Source organism: Mytilus trossulus, chromosome 13, assembly GCF_036588685.1.
Source record: "Mytilus trossulus isolate FHL-02 chromosome 13, PNRI_Mtr1.1.1.hap1, whole genome shotgun sequence".
NCBI classification, from domain to species: Eukaryota; Metazoa; Mollusca; class Bivalvia; order Mytilida; family Mytilidae; genus Mytilus; species Mytilus trossulus.
Genome location: NC_086385.1, coordinates 47,317,965 through 47,336,758, shown reverse-complemented (window position 1 = coordinate 47,336,758; position 18,794 = coordinate 47,317,965). Strand labels below are relative to the sequence as shown.

Below are 18,794 nucleotides of genomic sequence, written 5' to 3'. Positions count from 1 at the left end.
ACTTCGGTCAACGCTTTTACACCCCAATAAATTTACAAAAAGAAGCATTCAATTCTTAAATGAATTTGCCACTGGCATGACTTGACATTATTCTGTCAACAATCAATCAATTTCAATGGCGAATTCAAGTCCTTCATTGTCCAACTCTTTTGCCTGTGAATTCACTTTTGGTACCAGCTTTTGTAGATTTAGTGGAAAAGTTTAATTACGAATTTAAAATATATACAAATAACATGAACATGTATAAAGTAAAATCACAAAAATACTGAACTCAGAGGAAAATCAATACGGAAAGTCCATAATCACATGGCAAAATCAAATAACAAAACGCATTAAAAACAAATAGACAAGAACTGTCATATTCCTGGCTTGGTACAGGCATTTTCAAATCTAGAAAATGGTGGATTAAACCTGGTTTTATAGCGCTAACCCTCTCTCATCAAATTCCGTTTATATGCTGACTTTGTCCAAACCATGAAATAAAATATCCATAAAACCATAAAATAAGGTACCCATGAAAGAAATTCTAAAAAGTTTGAAAATCAATTTTGTAATATAGGATAAAACAGTACAATTTGTAACCTAATATTTTTGTTTACAGGTTTTAGTTCCACTGTTATCCAATGACAGAAATCATGAATCCTGGCCACAAGTTGTTTCCGCTGATGTCTCCCGCCATTCTCAGAGACTTAAAAGTGATGTATATGTGGTATCAGGACAAGCTAAGGGTAAAACCTTGCTGCCACTTCCTGTCGGTGCTGAGAAAGTAGATGCTGATGATGATAAGTATGTTATTGTCACATGCCTTTGTTCTTAAGAACTTTTCTGTGATTTTATTTACACTATGAAATGCAGATGAAGTGATATATTAGAGTTTTTTTAACTGACTGAAAAATTCTAGCTTCCTTTTACTTTAGGGGTTTTGCACCTTACATTAAGGGCCAGTTAACACTTTTAGGTTAGGGGTTATAGTTTATAATGTTACCAGAAGTTGTATTGTTACATTCTGGTCAATGTGTGTATAATTTCTATTGTTAAATAGTAAATTTGTCAACTGTTGAATATAAATTATGCAATAATGAAATCATAAAAAATAACTATTTTTGATTGTTCTTATATATATATAATGATGTTTCTTTTTCCAGAGCTGACAGTATTGACCGACAGCTTATCCATGCCATTGAGTCAGTTGTCATTGACTGGACACATCAGATCAGAGATGTATTGAAGAAAGATTCTGCTCAGCCATTATTAGAGGGTCTTAACCCAACACCATTTGTAGAAATAGAATTCTGGAAAAATAAATCCACCAATCTGGATTGCATCTATGACCAGGTGAATAGTGGCAACAGAAAAAACTGAATTATGTTAGCCATACTGAAAAAATTGAGAATTTTTGATTTCTTAAATTTAATAATTTACCAAAAGACCAATGTTTCAATTGAACCAAAAATTGTGACAACATTATTATGTTGTACAGTGTTTTATATTGGATATTAACATCAAATTAAAAAACTAAGATTGAACAACTATCAAACCACATTCTGAACTCTACAATTGGAGTTTTGTCTTTAATAATGAGTTCCAGAAAAGCAACAAAACTTAAACTTGACTTTATCAGATATCAGACGTACACAAAATTCATTTGTAATTGGCAACTAATTTATATATTTATGTTTGAGTCTTTTCTCAGTTAAATTTTTAATGTTAAAGGGATACAATCAGATTTAAACCATGTTCCATCACACATTACAAATACATCATATGTCCTTGATCATGTTGATATGATACTCAAGTTTATTAAAAGATTCTGTATAAGTTTATGTGCTTCTGGATGTCACTAATAATTGATAATATGTTTGTAGTTGAGAGATCCAAAAGTCAGAAAGATGGCTGAAGTATTGGAAAGAACACAGAGCAGTTATTTCCCAGTGTTCAAAGATATCTTCAGGGATGTTGTAGCAGGTTTGTATTACAACACATGAATTTTCCTTTTTGGTCTTAAGCTTTTATTACAAAGAGATTTACGTTATTTTTTCTGACCATTTGCTTGTTAGCTCTTTAATTTGGCTTAACTTATTAAGGCATAGATATAATTTGGTGTTATTAACCAGTAGAAATAAGACTTGCAGAATAATTGCATTTTGTTTTTGATACTTATTATCAGTTAAAATGGGTTGCAATAAAATGAGAATAAAAACGGCAAATGTGTCATTATAACAACAACCCAACCAAAGAACAGAAAACAGCCCTCTGCCGAGAGCTGATATTCAAGCGATAACGTAGTCAGAATGAAAAAGAAGAAAATGCCTTTATTCTTTTTATAGTCCTTGGTTAAAAAATTGAATAACACTCAGTTGTGGATTAATCTCTTTCACCACATATAAAACATTGCTAGATTTGTTCAATTGAACGATTGACTTTGAAAGCATTTCATTGATATGTACAGTACATAAAAACATGACTGCTGCATTGTTACCTGATGTAATTGCCTAATATTATCAAGTACCACATCCTGTCCTTGATCTACAAAAACATAAGGTAGTAGGATCAAAAGGAATATTAAAAAATTGCCAATGAATTACAATACTATTCATTTTATTGACTTTTATTTATACATTTACAGCACTTGAAGAGGCCAAGGACATCAATATATACTTGAGACCAGCCAGACATCACTTTGAGGACTATGAACAGTCTGAATTTGATGACAGTGGTCCATTAATGGCCCCTATGATGCACACAGTTTGTTTGATATGGGTCCATTCTCAGTACTACAATACTCCAGCTAGAATTATTGTCCTACTCCAGGAAATGTGTAACATGATTATCAACCATGTAATTATATTATTACTTTGTCATTTTATAGTCATGAATATTTTCTATAGAAAGTTAAATCACAAAAATACTGAACCTCAAGGAAAATTGAAAACGGAATTAAAGTCCCTAATCATATGGCAAAATCAAATGATAAAATACATCAAACGAATGGACAACAACCGACATATTCTTGACTTTGTACCAGCATTTTCAAATGAGAAAATCGTGGATTGAACCTGATTTTATAGCGCTAGAGTTGTCTGTATAAGAATAAGAATATGTGATAGATTGCCATTGAGACAACTATCCATCTGATGATTGTAGATGTAAGAATCTATACATCACCAATATATACCTATTGAAAAAAATATTAATTACAGTATGCAAAAAATTATTTAAATTGCAATTTTATAATGAAAATAATGAGTATGGCCATATGAAATTGAAAGAAAAAAATTAGTCTCCAACTCTAGAAATAAAAAAATAATCAAAAGAGGGCTAATATTCTGTAACAAGGATTGGTTTTAAGAATCTTCAATGAAAACGCTTAAAGACAAAAGCGAGAGAAGAAGAAAATACAAATATCAGTAACTGAAAAAAATCGTTTATTGGGTACACGTAAAAATTGCAGTTCCAACTTAAAAAAATATTAGATACAACAACAACAGTGAAATATAACTTATGTTAAATATTCTTTTTCTAGGCTAGAAATTTCTTGGAGCCAACAGAATTGTTTAAAGGTGAGCTAGAAGAGACCATTGGCAAAGTCAGAAAGTCTGTGGAGGTGCTCCATATTTATAAGGAGACATATGAAGACCACAAGAACAAACTGAAATCTTACTTTGGTGAAGGGGAGGAACCTAGAGAGTGGGAGTTTACCCCTAAACTGGTGTTTGCCAGATATGACAAGTTTAAAGAGAGAGTCGAAACTGTTTTGGTAAGGCTATACTTAGGCTATTAAACTGGAGTTTGCCAGATATGACAAGTTTAAAGAGAGAGTCCATAGAAATTATAAGAAAATATATAATTATGAAATGAAATAAATATTGATATTTTGCATTATTGAATACATGAATGTAATGAAAAAGAAATGTCTTTTTGAAAGTTCTTTTTGTCTCAATGAATGACAAAAAGTGCGAACTATACACAACCAAATATGGTAACAAAATTATGTTTAATCCATAGGAACTGATGGAAACAGCTCAAGAGTTTCTAAAGCTAGAGAAAGTAGAACTTGGTGGAGTTAAAGGAAAAGTGCTGAGTCAGCAAGTAGTACAGTTGTTTGAGGAGTTCAATGCTGTCTACAGTACCTTCACCACCAGGAGTTATGACTCACTGGATCCTAGTAACCCAGTACGTTTTTTTATTTATGATCATGTGATTGTTTTCTCATTATTTATCACTTTCTCCCTCTATCTACAAAGTTTCAACTAATTTCACAGTATTTTTTTATTTGATATTTTGTTTAATTTTGGTTTTTATATTATTTATCAATTTGTAAAAACTAAAATTTAAAAAAAATATGTATGACAAAAAAATGAAGATAACAAAGAAGCGTGAAGAATGAGGTAAAGACTGCATAGATTGAGGTATGCTAAGGACCTTCACTGTTCAATATTTTGAAATTGCTAATGATAAAAAGTGTAATCAAATCTATTGGTTTATATGCATATTCAATTTGTTTGTAAAATAAATTTGAAAATGACCTATTTTGTATGCATTCAGTAAGACATTTTAATTTTGCACTGTGTTTTCCCTTTTTATCACTGTTTACTGGCTTTCAATTTTATTCTTTTTTCAGTCTATTGGGCCAAATAAATAGTATTACGATAAAATTTTAAAAAGTAATTGAAACTTACCAGTATTTTCCTAAATTTTCAAGACAAATGTTCATATAATGATATTATAACAATAAAAAATCTAGACAAGATAAATGTATCTTTCATTTTGAAATAATGTAAAACTTTTTATTTGGCTAGAGAATATTATTTTCCAACACCCTATGCTTTTGTTTGTTTGTTTGTACTTACTTATTTAGTGATAACTCTTTCAGGCATTAGATAAGGTAAGAATGCTGACTTAACACCTAACTCAATGGTGTGTTCCGTGACCAGGAGTTAAATAAGCTAGAAAATTAACAAACAGCTCCCTTTACTTTTGATGCTTTTAAGTGTTTTATGAACCCTGCTTCTCAGAATGTTTTTAAGGAGTGTATCTGACTGTCAATTTGATAAAAAATTAAGAATATCAATTGATAGATATTTATGACCCAAGCTATATAGCTCTATGCTTTCTCTGTAAGACATTTTCAACTCCTTCCGAAGTAGATTTTGTTCTTCCTGCAATATTTATATGTAAAACAGGCATGGTTTTTGTCTTGTGTTATGCTTTATGATATCTTATACCTGTTGTTGTGTTTTTATAAGTGCGGTAATATGCTTGAAAACTAACGTGTTGAAATCTATTTTTTGTGTTTCAATCCTAATTAGCAGCATAAAACTGTTCCATGTTGTAAGCTTTATCTTTCCATTGTGAACATTCCATTTTCATGTAGCAACTCTTAAAAGCAGCATCTGAATAATAATCCAATAATTTCTATGTAGTGTTTAGTGGGCTTGTTGTCTTTTGTCATCTTATTTTTCTTGACTTGGCTTGGTCAGTTTCATTCAACTCATAGCTTTCGTCTGACCCTTAATATTTTGTGTCCCTTTGTTCTTTCACCATTTATTTGAGGTTGCAACATATCTTCTCTAATCAGTCATTTCAACAGGAGGATATACTGGTACTCTTTCTTTATTTCGTTTTATAATCAGTTAACTCAAGTTTTGTGTTGTTTATTCTAATCAGAAAACTTTTATATACATGTATATATCAATTCTAGTTGTAAGATCAAGTGTCCACAATGTAGTGATCACTTTATCAAGAAAGGTAAGGACAGATTGGTTTTACTATTTATATACAGTAGAACCTTGATTGTTTGATTTTTGATTTTCTTGTGCAAGAAAAGTTCATTTTCAATTGTTTTTTGTCCAAAGAAGTTGTACAAATTGTTATCAGTAATTTGGACTACTGTCTATAGAACTTTTATGACAATTTTATCTTTTTTTAAATTTTAATTCAATTAATATTTACTGTGTAAATTGTTGAAAACGACAGAAATCAAATACCCACCAGACAATCCATTCAAGTTCAAATATAAGGTTCATCTGTATTTAAATTGTTAAACCCTATTACTGAAGGGGATACATATGTATATCTTTAGGGAGTAGAAATTAATTGACTGCTAGATATTCTGGTATTAGTATCTTGTATATCATAGTTGCCATCTCTCTAATCTGTCTGAATACCAAAAAATGATAAAAAAAATACAGCATACTGCTTTCCTCTACAATTGAAAATCAAAAAACGTCTATAGCTGTGTAAAATATGCACCCCTTCTACCAACCTTATTTTTGGGGGGTTGAAAATGCGTAATTTACACAACTAAAGTTGGTAGTAAAAATCACCTTTAGAAATTTTCTGAATCTCTAACAAATATTCAAGACCCTTAATCACTCTTGTGTGTGTTGGCAAATGGCAACTATGATACATTATCAGTACAGCCTCTGTTCAACTAGAAATAAAATGTAAGGTGACAAATATCTAACTTGTAGGTAGCATTATTTAAGATGTTCAAATCCATCATATCACTTTTTTCATCATTTTCATACTTAAGAAGGACAGATAACTCTGTGTTCATCTATCTTGTTTTCATTGATACACCATTGTGAATAAAGAAATGCCATCAAAATTGGTTTCAAATGACTGAGTTCCTGCAATCATTATTTAACCTTCCATGAATTCAATTTATTTTTCATCTTTAAACCATTCACTTTTATATGATTTCTTTCTATGTGCAATTTTAATAGTTTTGTACCTTTTATGGTATTTTGATCTTTATTAAATATGAAAAATAAGGGAGATTTTAATTTAGAAAGGAGTGAACCATTTGACTTTCTAATTATTAGAACTTAATTGAGTTGAATAGATTCATGCATTATAGGTAATAGTTTTGTATAGTTTATTTTATACTGTAAAACTAGAGAAAATAAAGCTACATAATGACAATATAATCAGTAAATCACATAACAATAACAAAAACACACATTTAGTTTTCTGTTTTTTTTTAGTAGATTTTTTTTATTGCATGGTTAGTTTTCAAAATGTTTGAATTTCAAAAGTTGATAGAAGGCAATGCATGAAATCTTAAGTTATAGTAAAAATATTTATGCAACAATTTAATGAAATTTTGTACCTTACACAGGACAATTTTCATTAATTTTATATTATATATGCTACATGAGATATACTATAACATAATAAGCATGAATGCATGTTATCTGTATAAATAAGGATCTGTAGCTAGATTTTATCCTTATAATCATTCTTTTTTACAAATTTTGTCTGCTTTGTATAGAATTTTATTTCTTTACACTAGATCCAAATACAATTTCCTAAATTGTTGTACTTCATACTGAATAAAACTTGCCAAGGATTTAAAAATATGAAAAATATAATGGAACCGATGTTTACAAATTTGGTATATACCTTCAACTGTTATGATGAATTTTAACAGATTTTTATATTTCATATTATTTTATTTTTTCGTTTCTTATGATTATGATATTCTTTTTTAACAGGATTTTCTAGAAGATTACAGCAGATTCCAGGAGAAGATTGGTGACTTTGACAGACGACTAGCTACCGTCGTCTGCCAAGCATTTGATGACTGTTCAACATCAGAGTCTATCTTCAAGGTAAGGAAGAATATTCCTAAAATACTTGAAATTATAAAAAAACATTTACACATCTACAACAAAGAATTATATCTCTAAATGCACAAACTTTATCCCAAAAAATCGCTGGATTTTAAATTACAGTATTAAGATTTTCAATAAATATATTCTTAGACTACTTTCTTGAAATCCAAGTTTTCAAACTTTTATTTCATTTGGTCTCTGGTTAAGAGTTGTTCTATTTGCAATCCTACCACATCTTATATTTAAACAATTTTGATGGATTATCTCCCCTGATATAAGTTTTTTACTTCACAGATGCAATTTTAGCCTGCTTCTTTTTATTTTAACATGTTTTTAAAATTATATTATAAAATTGAATGATTAATCTTTTATTTTAGTTATTGGATATTTTGGGTACCCTTTTGGAGCGTCCTCTGATAAAGACAGATTTTGAAGCTAAATACCCGATCATCATAGATATGATGAACAATGATTTAGATACTGCCAAGGCCATCTACGATGCACAAGTCGCCATTAAAAAAGGCAAAGGAAAAGCTGGTTTACATAAAAACATGCCTAAAGTTTCTGGTAGTTTGAGGTGGTCCCATGAACTCAGAGAAAGGATATCTATTCCAATGAAAGACTTCAAATCTATAGATCATGCGTAAGTTTACATGTAGATCATTTGTTAATTGGTCTAATCCATTGCAGTGTTTGTACCAGGGTTGGAATGTATGTTCGACAAAAACCACATACAATGTATATCATTATTTCAAGTGCCTTGTAAAATAACCTTGGAATTTGTTGAATGAACTTCACATTATGGATACTATAATGAATTCTGAATGTGATCAAATATTGTTTAATTTCAAGGAATATGAAATTAACTTTTTGTATTTTTCACATTTTGAAAGCATATTAAACCTTTGACAATTTGTTTCTTCAGATGTATGCAAGGAGAAGATGCTAAATTAGTTTATACCAAGTTTGAAGAAATGTTGGGACTTTTAAATGGGTAGGTGTTTTTCAATTTTTTTTTTATCTATGATTAATTTCATAGAGTTTATGTTGTTGCTTATAACACCTTATCACTGTGTACACTGTGACAGAATTTCACAGAAGTTATCTTAAAATTTTCCAATCACACCAGAAAATGTTTGATGTAAAAAGGTTAAAGTGATTGTTGTTTGACAGCAATAGGTCAAGTGCCCAAAATCTTAAGTTAAAGAGTCGCAAAATTGCCAAATAATGATGAGGAGAAAATCATAACATTGTAAAACAACCAGTGATCAAATGACATTATAAAAAAAAATCTCCTTACCTTTTAAGAATTTTCATTCAGTTTATATTAAAGAAAAAAAATATGTATGTGATTTTTTGTTGTCAATTTTTAGTTCAAATACATGGCCAAACAAAAATCTGTCAAATACTGAAAACATCGGTCCGAAACTTTTCCTGGAGTTTTAATCAAACTGGATTTTTTTTTATAAATTTTAGTTGGGACGCTGAAGTCTATTCAGAATGGGCAGCCAGTGTAAGCGAAGCATGTGCTTTCAATATGAGTCAACCACTGATCGTCAGAAACGAAGAGACAAACCTTATACAAGTTAACTTTGACCCACAACTTACTGCAGTGCTACGAGAAGTCAAATATTTGGATGGGCGTGAAGAACAGGAGATCCCAGAATCTGCCAAAGCTATGTTTGCTAAGAATGACACTTTCTGGCGCTTTGTAACCAACTTAGATCTTAGTGTCCATCTCTACAATAAAGTCAGGAACACTGTGTTAGAAGTAGAGTTTCCATTGGTTGAAGACCAATTAAAGGATATTGATGTCCAATTAGAACAAGCTGAAAAATCTCTAAACTGGGAGAGTGAAGGTAAGGGAATACATTTATAGATTGTACAGTGAAATATTTGAGGAGAATGCTATATTAAATAATATGTTTATAAAGATTATAGGTTAAGGTGGTACCCAACACTTTCACTAAAATTTATTTGGCTTGTTTAATTTTCATAAAATTTTGATAATGTATTTACTTTGACCCTTTAACAAAAATATAAAAATTTTGAACCAACCTTTTTGTCAGAAAAATTACACTGGTTAAATAGGAGTTTGACAAACACCAATTTTGATCATTGAGAAGCTTAATATTCCCTTTACAACACAACGTAATTAAAACGTTTAGCTGACTTTACAGAGTTATCTCCCTGTAGTGTTAGGTACCACCTTAAAAGTATATTTACATGGCAGTTCCTTCTTTTGTTTAATAGGTTTTTGTTTGTCTGTTCAATAAAAAGGTTGTCTCTCCAACATGAGATGAAAATTAATTTTATGGGATGTGATGCAAATAAATCAATTTACAAATCTCTATGTTTTAGGTGTATGGGAATATATCCAGAAAACTAGAGACCAAGTCATAGACCTCGAGTCCCGTGTACAGAAGGCGAAGGACAATGTAGATGAAATCAAGAAACTGATGTCAACCTGGGCTAAGACACCACTGTTTGAACGTAAAGAAGAAAAACATGATTCTCTATTGAACTTAGATGATAGAAAAGAAAGACTTGAAAAGCGTTATACTAACATTAAGGGACTAGGAGACAAATTACATGAATTGTTAAAGGTACAATTAATTGGGCTTCACAAGAATATGATCTTTAGAGTCTTGTTTTGATTTCAGCAATCAAAATAAATAATTTGTGTGATTTATATGGACAAAAATTAGTAACAGCATTGATTTTTCACAGTAAATAATTTTTTGTAATAAATTTAAACCTTAATTTTATGCTGTAATAACATGTAATGAAATATGTCTAAATAAATAATTTTTATAAATTGAAGTTTTAAAGAATACAATAAGTATTTTATCAACACATATATATATATACACAGGATTTCGTGTTTTTAAGCCCGGGATTTCGGAATCTGGTGTTTTTTAAGCCCAGGATTTCGGGATCAGGACCTCTCCTATCCCCCCTCTCTTAAGGACCAAAACCAGTCAGGCTATGAAACATCACCAGATGCTGTTATGTGTTCTGGCATATACGCGGTACTATATTTTCACTTAATATGTTAATATAAACACTAAAATGAAATTTTTGTTGAGAGTCATATTAATCAAATAATAATTGATTTATTTCAGCAAAACTTAGAATATTTCAAAGCCAGTGGTAGTTCTGACACCTGGAAGGCCTATGTAGATTATGTAGATGAAATGGTAGTCGATGGTTTCTTCAACACTATCCACTGCAGTATTAAATTCTTACTAGACAATACAGATCCTAAGATTGATGTAGATCCGTTATTTGAAGCACAATTAGAACTAAGAGTACCGGAAATGATCTTCATTCCATCTCTAGATTACGGAGTAGCCGATGGATTCTACGACTTGGTGGATAGCCTCGCCGGAGACATCTACAAACAGGCTTCATTGATTCCACGTCTCGCTGCTCATAGTGGGGTGGAAAATTATCAACCCGATTTGGAGGAAATGGAAGAGTTGTCGGACATGAGAAGCGAACTCATGGATAGAATTACTAACATTATGAACAAGGCTGTCGAGTATAGAAATTCATTTGATAATTACTCCTATCTATGGGTTGACGACAGGACAGAGTTTATGAGACAGTTCTTACTGTACAACCATGTACTCACACAAGAAGAGATTGAAGCTCATGCAGAGGACAGTGTCCCTGAGAATCCACCAACACTCAAACAATTCAAAGAACAGGTAGGATTGAATAATACATTCTCATTGGTTAATAAAAAACAATATATGTGACCTCACTCCTGAGAGATTACTCATGGATTTTAGTAACCAAGACATTGTATGAAGCCAATTGGTACTTTTGATCATCTGTTTAATTCTTTATATTCAAATTTTAATCTTTATATTCAAATTTTAATCTGATCATTGCTATCAAGAGATAGAAAGTTTTTGTTGATTTTATAATTAAACCCATAGTGACAATATATTATAATCATCAAATTCTATTTATAGATTGACACTTACGAGAAGATTTATGGAGAGGCAGAACAAATTCAGCCAACACAGAAATTTGAGAGCTGGTTCCGAGTTAATTCTAAACCTTTCAAGCAAGCTCTATTAAACACTATCAAAAGATGGAGTTACAGTTTCAAACAACATCTGATTGATCATGTGACCAACAGGTAAGTTGATCTCTTCATTATTATTGGTGGGATCAAAGTTTTCTTTGAATTCTTGGGTAAAGGTAAACATAATTTTTAACTTTCATTAAATTAAAGTATGAATTTTCTTTAGGCTTGCATGCAAACACAATTGAACAAAAATAAGATTGTCCTTATTCTTTGAAAAAAATGTTTAATGTCCTGGACTAATATGAGATCTTTTGTAAATAAATAGAAATTACACAGTTGATATGGAATGTGCTTATTGTTTTGTTAGGAAGTAATATGATTTTAATTTATGTTATTATGTAATTTGATTTGTTTCCTCAAATAGTAAAAAAATCAACGTATTTCACATTGCAGTGCAGAATATAATTTTTTTTGTTTTTCATTTAAAGTTTGAAGGAGTTGATTTCCCCAAATAGTAAAAAAATCAACTATTTTACATTGCAGTGCAGAATATAATTTTCTTTGTTTTTTATTTAAAGTTTGAAGGAGTTAACTGACTTCATCAAGACAACAGATATAGGGTTAGAACAGGAAGTAGATGAAGGTGATTACAATGGCCTTGTGGGATGTATGGGATACCTACTGGCTGTCAAGGATAGACAAACTACTACAGATGAGATGTTTGAACCGCTGAAACAGACTATAGAACTACTGAAAACTTATGATCAGGAGATGTCTGAGGAGGTCCATCTTCAATTACAGGTAAATTAAATAAATTACAGGTAAATTATATAAATAACAGGTTTTAGTGAACATCATTCTTGCGTTTAGAGATTTCCGTTCCCATGTTGAGCGAGTGAACGGAAAACTATGATGCTCTATTGCACGAGTTAGTTGTCAAATTCAATTCTCATAATTGACAATCAACACTTCTGTCATAAGGGAATTGTGATTAAGTACCTATGGAACAAACATTATTTCTTGTGTAACCTGCACAATGATGATCACTAAGACACTTGATGAACAATAATAGTGTAGGGATACAGGCGATGCCCTCTATCTGGTAAGTGACATCATAAAGGCGTGTATAATTGAAGATTTTTTCCGGACAAACTCCAAAGTGGTCTATAGCATTATACAGCTATTTTGGGACAAGGGCTCTTTATGTTAATTTAAAATATTCTTTATCATTCTCTCTTTACTTTTTAGGAATTACCTGAACAATGGAAAAATACAAAGAAGATTGCTATAACTGTTAAACAACAGGTGGCACCACTACAGGCTACTGAGGTGGCAAATATTAGACGTAACACCGCCACATTTGACGTCAACCAACACAAGTTCAGGGAACATTTCCGCTCCATACCACCATTTAGATATAACTGTGAAAAACCATATAACAGCATTGATTCTGTAAGTTTTTATTTGTCCTCATTTATTTTTTTGCCCTATTTGTGTGCATTTTGATTTCTGGTATGTGCAACTGTTCGTCCATCCGTCTGTCCGTTCTTTCCTGTGTCCTGTGTTCAGGTTAAAGTTTTTGGTCAAGGAAGTTTTTGGAAAAGTTGAAGTCAAATCAATTTGAAACTTAGTACACATGTTCCCTATGATATGAACTTTCTAATTTTAATGCCAAATAAGAATTTTTACTCCAATTTCACGGTCCACTGAATATAGAAAATGATAGTGTGGATGGGGTATCCATGTACTATCGATACATTCTTGTTAGTTGTCCTCATTTATTTTTTTGGAAAAAATATTTTGTGCTTGGGTCATAAAAAAGAATACGTTTGTTTGCCCTAACCCTTATATTATCTTATACAGTCGATTCCACTTAATTGCATACCGCTTAATAGCATAATTCGGTTAATTGCATACTTTTCTCCTGCACAAAACCATTTCCCATTCACCTAATGTTAAATTGTCCGGTTATATGCATAGCCTTACAAGTGGCATTTTGGTTTATTGCATAGAAAATAATCGCCAGCTAGATATGCTCAGTTAAAACTGACGAGATTTTTGACCAGAAACAGCAATTTGGTAAGTATATTTTTCTTGAATGCATCATAATTTTCATTATTATTTCACATTTACTTGTGTGTTTTTCAAATAAAGTTTTAAAACAGTATCTTTCGTGTTTATATGATTATAGAAAAGGCCTCGATGTGTACACAGGTAAAGTTTCCCATATTCTATTTTAAGCCTCGAGGTCATAAAAATGTCAATCAGCTGATTGTTGTAAAAACACAACCATTCTATAATCTTCTATCTCAAAAGGTGTTAATTATTGATTGGATTTCAAACATTGTTCATAATTATATTTTGGGTGAATTTTTAAAACATTTAACGCCTGCTAATTATCGATCATTATCCAATGTGTAATTTCGTAATTCAGCTTGGGTGATCTACATTTATGTTAAATATTACAGGGCATTTATTTATGGTTGAAGAATTTTATACATCAATCTTTCCTTTTTAATATTTTTTTAAAAGAAAATTAACGTCTGATTATTATATTTTCTCACTTTCAACACTCGTGTCCAGCAAATAACCCGTGCAGGGCCCCATCACCTTTGCATATAAACTAACGATGTTAAAGTAACAGCGTTACATCACTGTGTAATCGGTAAATACTGAATATCAAAGGCAGTTCATTGCACAATTATTGTTTACACTGATTATAAACTGTGTAGTATCGTAAAACAGTTTATTTTAAACAAAGCGTAACAATTTAATTTGTACATCCGGGTCATAGAAACAAATCTATTTTTAGAACAATTATATTTTCGTATCTCAGGTAAAGGAAAAGTCGGTACATAAATAAACTAAAACAAAATGTGTTTATTAACTTTATTGAAAGAATACACAATGAAATAAAATGTATGACAGTAGACAAATAACTTTTATTAGAATAAATAAGCACATTCCCCATTTCCATTCTCAATTTTATTCAATATGTTGTAAGTGGACTGTGGACGTTCATCTTTCTTCTTTGCTGATCTGCACTATCGATGTTATTTGACTCCGTAATTTGGCATTTCGGATATAAGCATACTCTGCTTTATTGCATAATTTCGTCTGACAAATAGGCTATGCAAATAACCGGAATGTACTGTATTAAGAAAGAACATTTTGAGAAATTCAAACTATAAATTTAAAATGGGCTTGTATAATACTTTTAACAGTGATACAAAACACTCATGATTTGTTTTTTTTTTAAATTCAGTCTTATAAAATGTTGATGAAGAAAGCTGATCTATTTAATTGTTATTTGCTAATCTGTTTGCAAACATTTCATGCATATTCAGAACAGAGGAAATTGGAATAGTTCATTTTTATCCCAGCAGAACAACAGATTATTAAAATAACCAAATTCTTTCCTCTATTTTTTCAGTACCATAAAGAGATATCTGATATGGAAAAAGAAATGCTTAAACTATTAGATGCTGCCAGTCTCTTTGAAGTCAATGTCCCAGATTTCAAACAGCTTAAACAATGTCGTAAAGAACTAAAACTTCTGAAAACACTGTGGGACTATGTCATCATGGTCAGAAGCAGTTTTGATGATTGGAAAACAACAACGTGGAAGGAAATCAACGTAGAACAGATGGACATGGATTGTAAAAAGTTCGCCAAAGATATCCGATCTCTCGACAAGGAAATGAGAGCCTGGGACTCCTACACTGGTGTGGAGGATAGTGTTAAGAACATGTTGACATCTCTCCGAGCCGTTGGTGAGCTTCAGAATGATGCCATCAGAGAACGCCATTGGCAACAACTTATGGCTGCCACTAAGGTAGGTTTTAAGGTTATAAAAAAGAAGATGTGGTATGATTGCCAATGAGACAACTCTCCATAAGAGACCAAAATGATACAGAAATTAACAGCTATAGATCACCGTACGGCCTTCAACAATGAGCAAAGCCCATACTGCTTAAACTGATATAGTAACACTCAGAAAGTGTGACCTATTTTTCTGAGTCACGAATTTATAGGATTTTTTACCAGTATAAATTAAATGTAACTGAAAAACAAATCTTGCAGAGTTTGCCAAAACAGCATAAAGCAAAAAAGTAGTATCCAAGGAAAAAAAGTTATTATGTTTACTCTACTGTCAAGGGCAAATCTTACAATAATGTTGTTCTTTAAAAGATTTTTAAAGAAGGAAGTATTTACCATACAGGGGGCCTTGGTGACCGAGTGGTCTAAGTAGTTACTACTGTTATCACTAGCCAGTTAACACTGAGGTTGTGAGTTCTAACCCCGGTCTTGCGGGTGCACTAGACTCTAATCTTAATTGACTAGGATTTTCAGTCTTCCTATCGAAGGTCATTGTTTTCTCCGGGCACTCCGGCTTCATCCATCAATAAAAGCTGGCCGCCACGAAATTTCCTAAATGTGGTGCTTAAAAGTGGCGTTAAAACACCAAAAATCAAAAATCAATTTACCATACAAATGAAGTAATTGAAAAAAAAGGAAAATTAAGCCACCAGCTTCAACAAACATGATGAAGAAAGTCAGTACTCTTTTACTATTTTTAAATACACAAAAATACTGATAATAATTTGCTTCTTTGTTTAAATACATGAACTTCAATAAAGCAGGTTATAATATTTTAACAGGTACGATTTATGATGGATGACAAGACCACCCTTGCCGATTTACTCTCCTTGAACCTCCATAACTTTGAGGATGAGGTACGAGGTATTGTGGACAAAGCCGTGAAAGAAATGAGTATGGAGAAGGTCCTGAAAGAATTGGACGTTACCTGGGCTTCGATGGAATTTGAACACGACCCACATCCCAGGAGAAAGATTACAATGCTGAAGACTAGTGAGGAGTTGATCGATACACTTGAAGATAACCAGGTCAGTTGGTGTTAAAGTTTTATGACATCATTTTATTATTTCATTGAACTGGTCCCTCAGATATTTATAACATTATTAGGTAAAATGAACAATCTTAGACAAAAAAAACAGGTGAACATGTGATTGAAATTTAACAGTTAAACATAGGAATCTTTCCCAATACCACAGCACTGAAATTCCTCCTGCTATAGTCCTTAATACTTTACCATTCATTTACCTGAAGCCTAAATGAGCTAATTTGGTTTCAACACCAGATTTGAAAAAAAAGATAGCTCCTGATAAATTAATAAAATTTAAACTGACCACCACTAAAAATAAATTGTACACACATTTGGTTTCTGTTATAAAATTAATTTGATTATTATTTATATTTTAAAAATTTATGTTTCAGGTACAATTACAAAACATGTTGTCATCCAAGTTCATCGCTCACTTTTTACAAGAAGTATCGTCATGGCAGAAGAAACTGTCGACTGCTGATCAAGTGATCCAGATCTGGATGGAGGTACAGAGAACTTGGTCTCATTTAGAAAGTATCTTCATAGGATCAGAAGATATCAGGAACCAGTTACCAGAGGATTCAAAAAGATTTGATGGAATTGACAGTGATTTTAAGGTTAGTAGAATATTTATACCCTATATATGTAAGAGGTATGAATGCCCTTTACTGTTAGAAGTGAGGTGGTTATTTTCGGCTACCAAAAGCATCAAATTGGTTAAAATTTTATCAAGATTATTTAAAATATTCTTATCGTGATTCGTTAGATGTCTCAAATAATTAACTGTAACCGTTGTTTTTGGATAAAATTTAACTTGATTCGTTGCACATTTGGGATAACAATTTTTATATATATATATATATATATAGGTACTGGGGACCACGAATTTAAATATTCAACGAATTACAAACTTTTTGAAGGAATGTATGCAAACTGTGCCAAAGTAAAAGTGAATTATCCACTTAAAAAATAAATGTAGAAACCATTGATAATTTATCCATAGGAGGTACTCTTGCATTATTGTATATTAAAACTGTCCATTTTAGAGAACAGAATAATGCAAATTATTACCTTGTATTAATTACATGAGGAATGAAGATCATTTCTTTCCAGATATTTTACTAAGATTCCTTAAATGTGTATAATTAAAATTCTACAATTGTTACTTTGAAGTTATTGATATCTGAAGTTGAAAACTTAAAATTGAAATTCCACTTTTATTACTTTTTAGGAATTAGTGTCTGAAGTTGAGAAAACAAAGAATGTTGTTGATGCTACCAACCAGCCTAACTTGTTTGAGAGATTAGAGGCTCTACAGGGGCAACTTACACTCTGTGAGAAGGCTTTGGCTGAGTATCTAGAAACCAAGAGATTGGCATTTCCAAGATTCTACTTCGTATCGTCTGCCGATTTGTTGGATATTTTGTCTAACGGAAATAATCCACCAGTTGTAAGTTGAAAACAATCCATATACAGTGAAACCTGTTCAAACCGAACCTCTTCGGGACTTAAGATTTTGTTCAGTTTTGACCAATGTTCGGTTTTATCAGGTTCAGAACACACACAATTTGAGATTGTGGTGCTCAAGAACATGTTTGGTTTATACAGGTTTTCGGTTTATTCAGGATTCGGTTTAGTCAGGTTTCACTGTAATTTGAAAACAAAATATTTGCAGGTTTGGTGGATTAAAGAAGTCAAATTTAAGCAAAATTTCTATACAAAATAAAACTAGCAATTTGTTTAAGTTGAAAACAACCCCTTTAGTTCAATAAATATTTTGTATAACGAAAATACTCCCCTCGTTGTAAGTTGAAAACAACCTGTGTAATTTGAAAAAAAATATTGCTCAGTTTGGTGGAAACAAGTAATATTTAAGCCAAATTTCTGTACAAAAAAAACTATCAATTTGTTTCAGTTAAGTAAAGTTTATAACTGTTCGACTTGAATTGTGTTTCTGGATATGATTTTGTTTTGTTAACCGTGTCCAATGGAAAATATCACATATAAAAAAGAAGATGTGGTTTTATTGTCAATGAGACAGCTATCCATAAAAGACCAAAATGACACAAACATTAATAACTATAGGTAACCATACGGCCTTCAACAATGAGCAAAACACATATGGCATAGTCAGCTATAAAAGGCCTCGATAAGACAATGTAAAACAGTTCAAACGAGAAAACTAACTGTCTTATTTATGTAAAAAAATGAACGAAAAACAAATATG

General features: G+C 31.4%; 1 protein-coding gene across 1 annotated transcript in view; it reads left to right on the top strand.

Moving 5' to 3' along the window:
- The window catches only part of LOC134695214 (dynein beta chain, ciliary-like), a 76,374-nt gene that overhangs the window by 14,199 nt on the left and 43,381 nt on the right, over positions 1-18,794 (top strand). The window contains exons 3-21 of the mRNA XM_063556426.1: positions 602-786; positions 1,146-1,335; positions 1,866-1,965; positions 2,627-2,838; positions 3,524-3,757; positions 4,006-4,173; positions 7,500-7,616; positions 7,997-8,262; positions 8,545-8,613; positions 9,096-9,478; positions 9,981-10,225; positions 10,745-11,332; positions 11,603-11,772; positions 12,240-12,462; positions 12,910-13,113; positions 15,095-15,496; positions 16,323-16,568; positions 16,960-17,184; positions 17,799-18,017. Of these exons, the coding sequence (XP_063412496.1) occupies positions 602-786; positions 1,146-1,335; positions 1,866-1,965; positions 2,627-2,838; positions 3,524-3,757; positions 4,006-4,173; positions 7,500-7,616; positions 7,997-8,262; positions 8,545-8,613; positions 9,096-9,478; positions 9,981-10,225; positions 10,745-11,332; positions 11,603-11,772; positions 12,240-12,462; positions 12,910-13,113; positions 15,095-15,496; positions 16,323-16,568; positions 16,960-17,184; positions 17,799-18,017 (4,446 nt within the window). The remainder of the gene's footprint in view (positions 1-601; positions 787-1,145; positions 1,336-1,865; positions 1,966-2,626; positions 2,839-3,523; positions 3,758-4,005; positions 4,174-7,499; positions 7,617-7,996; positions 8,263-8,544; positions 8,614-9,095; positions 9,479-9,980; positions 10,226-10,744; positions 11,333-11,602; positions 11,773-12,239; positions 12,463-12,909; positions 13,114-15,094; positions 15,497-16,322; positions 16,569-16,959; positions 17,185-17,798; positions 18,018-18,794) is intronic.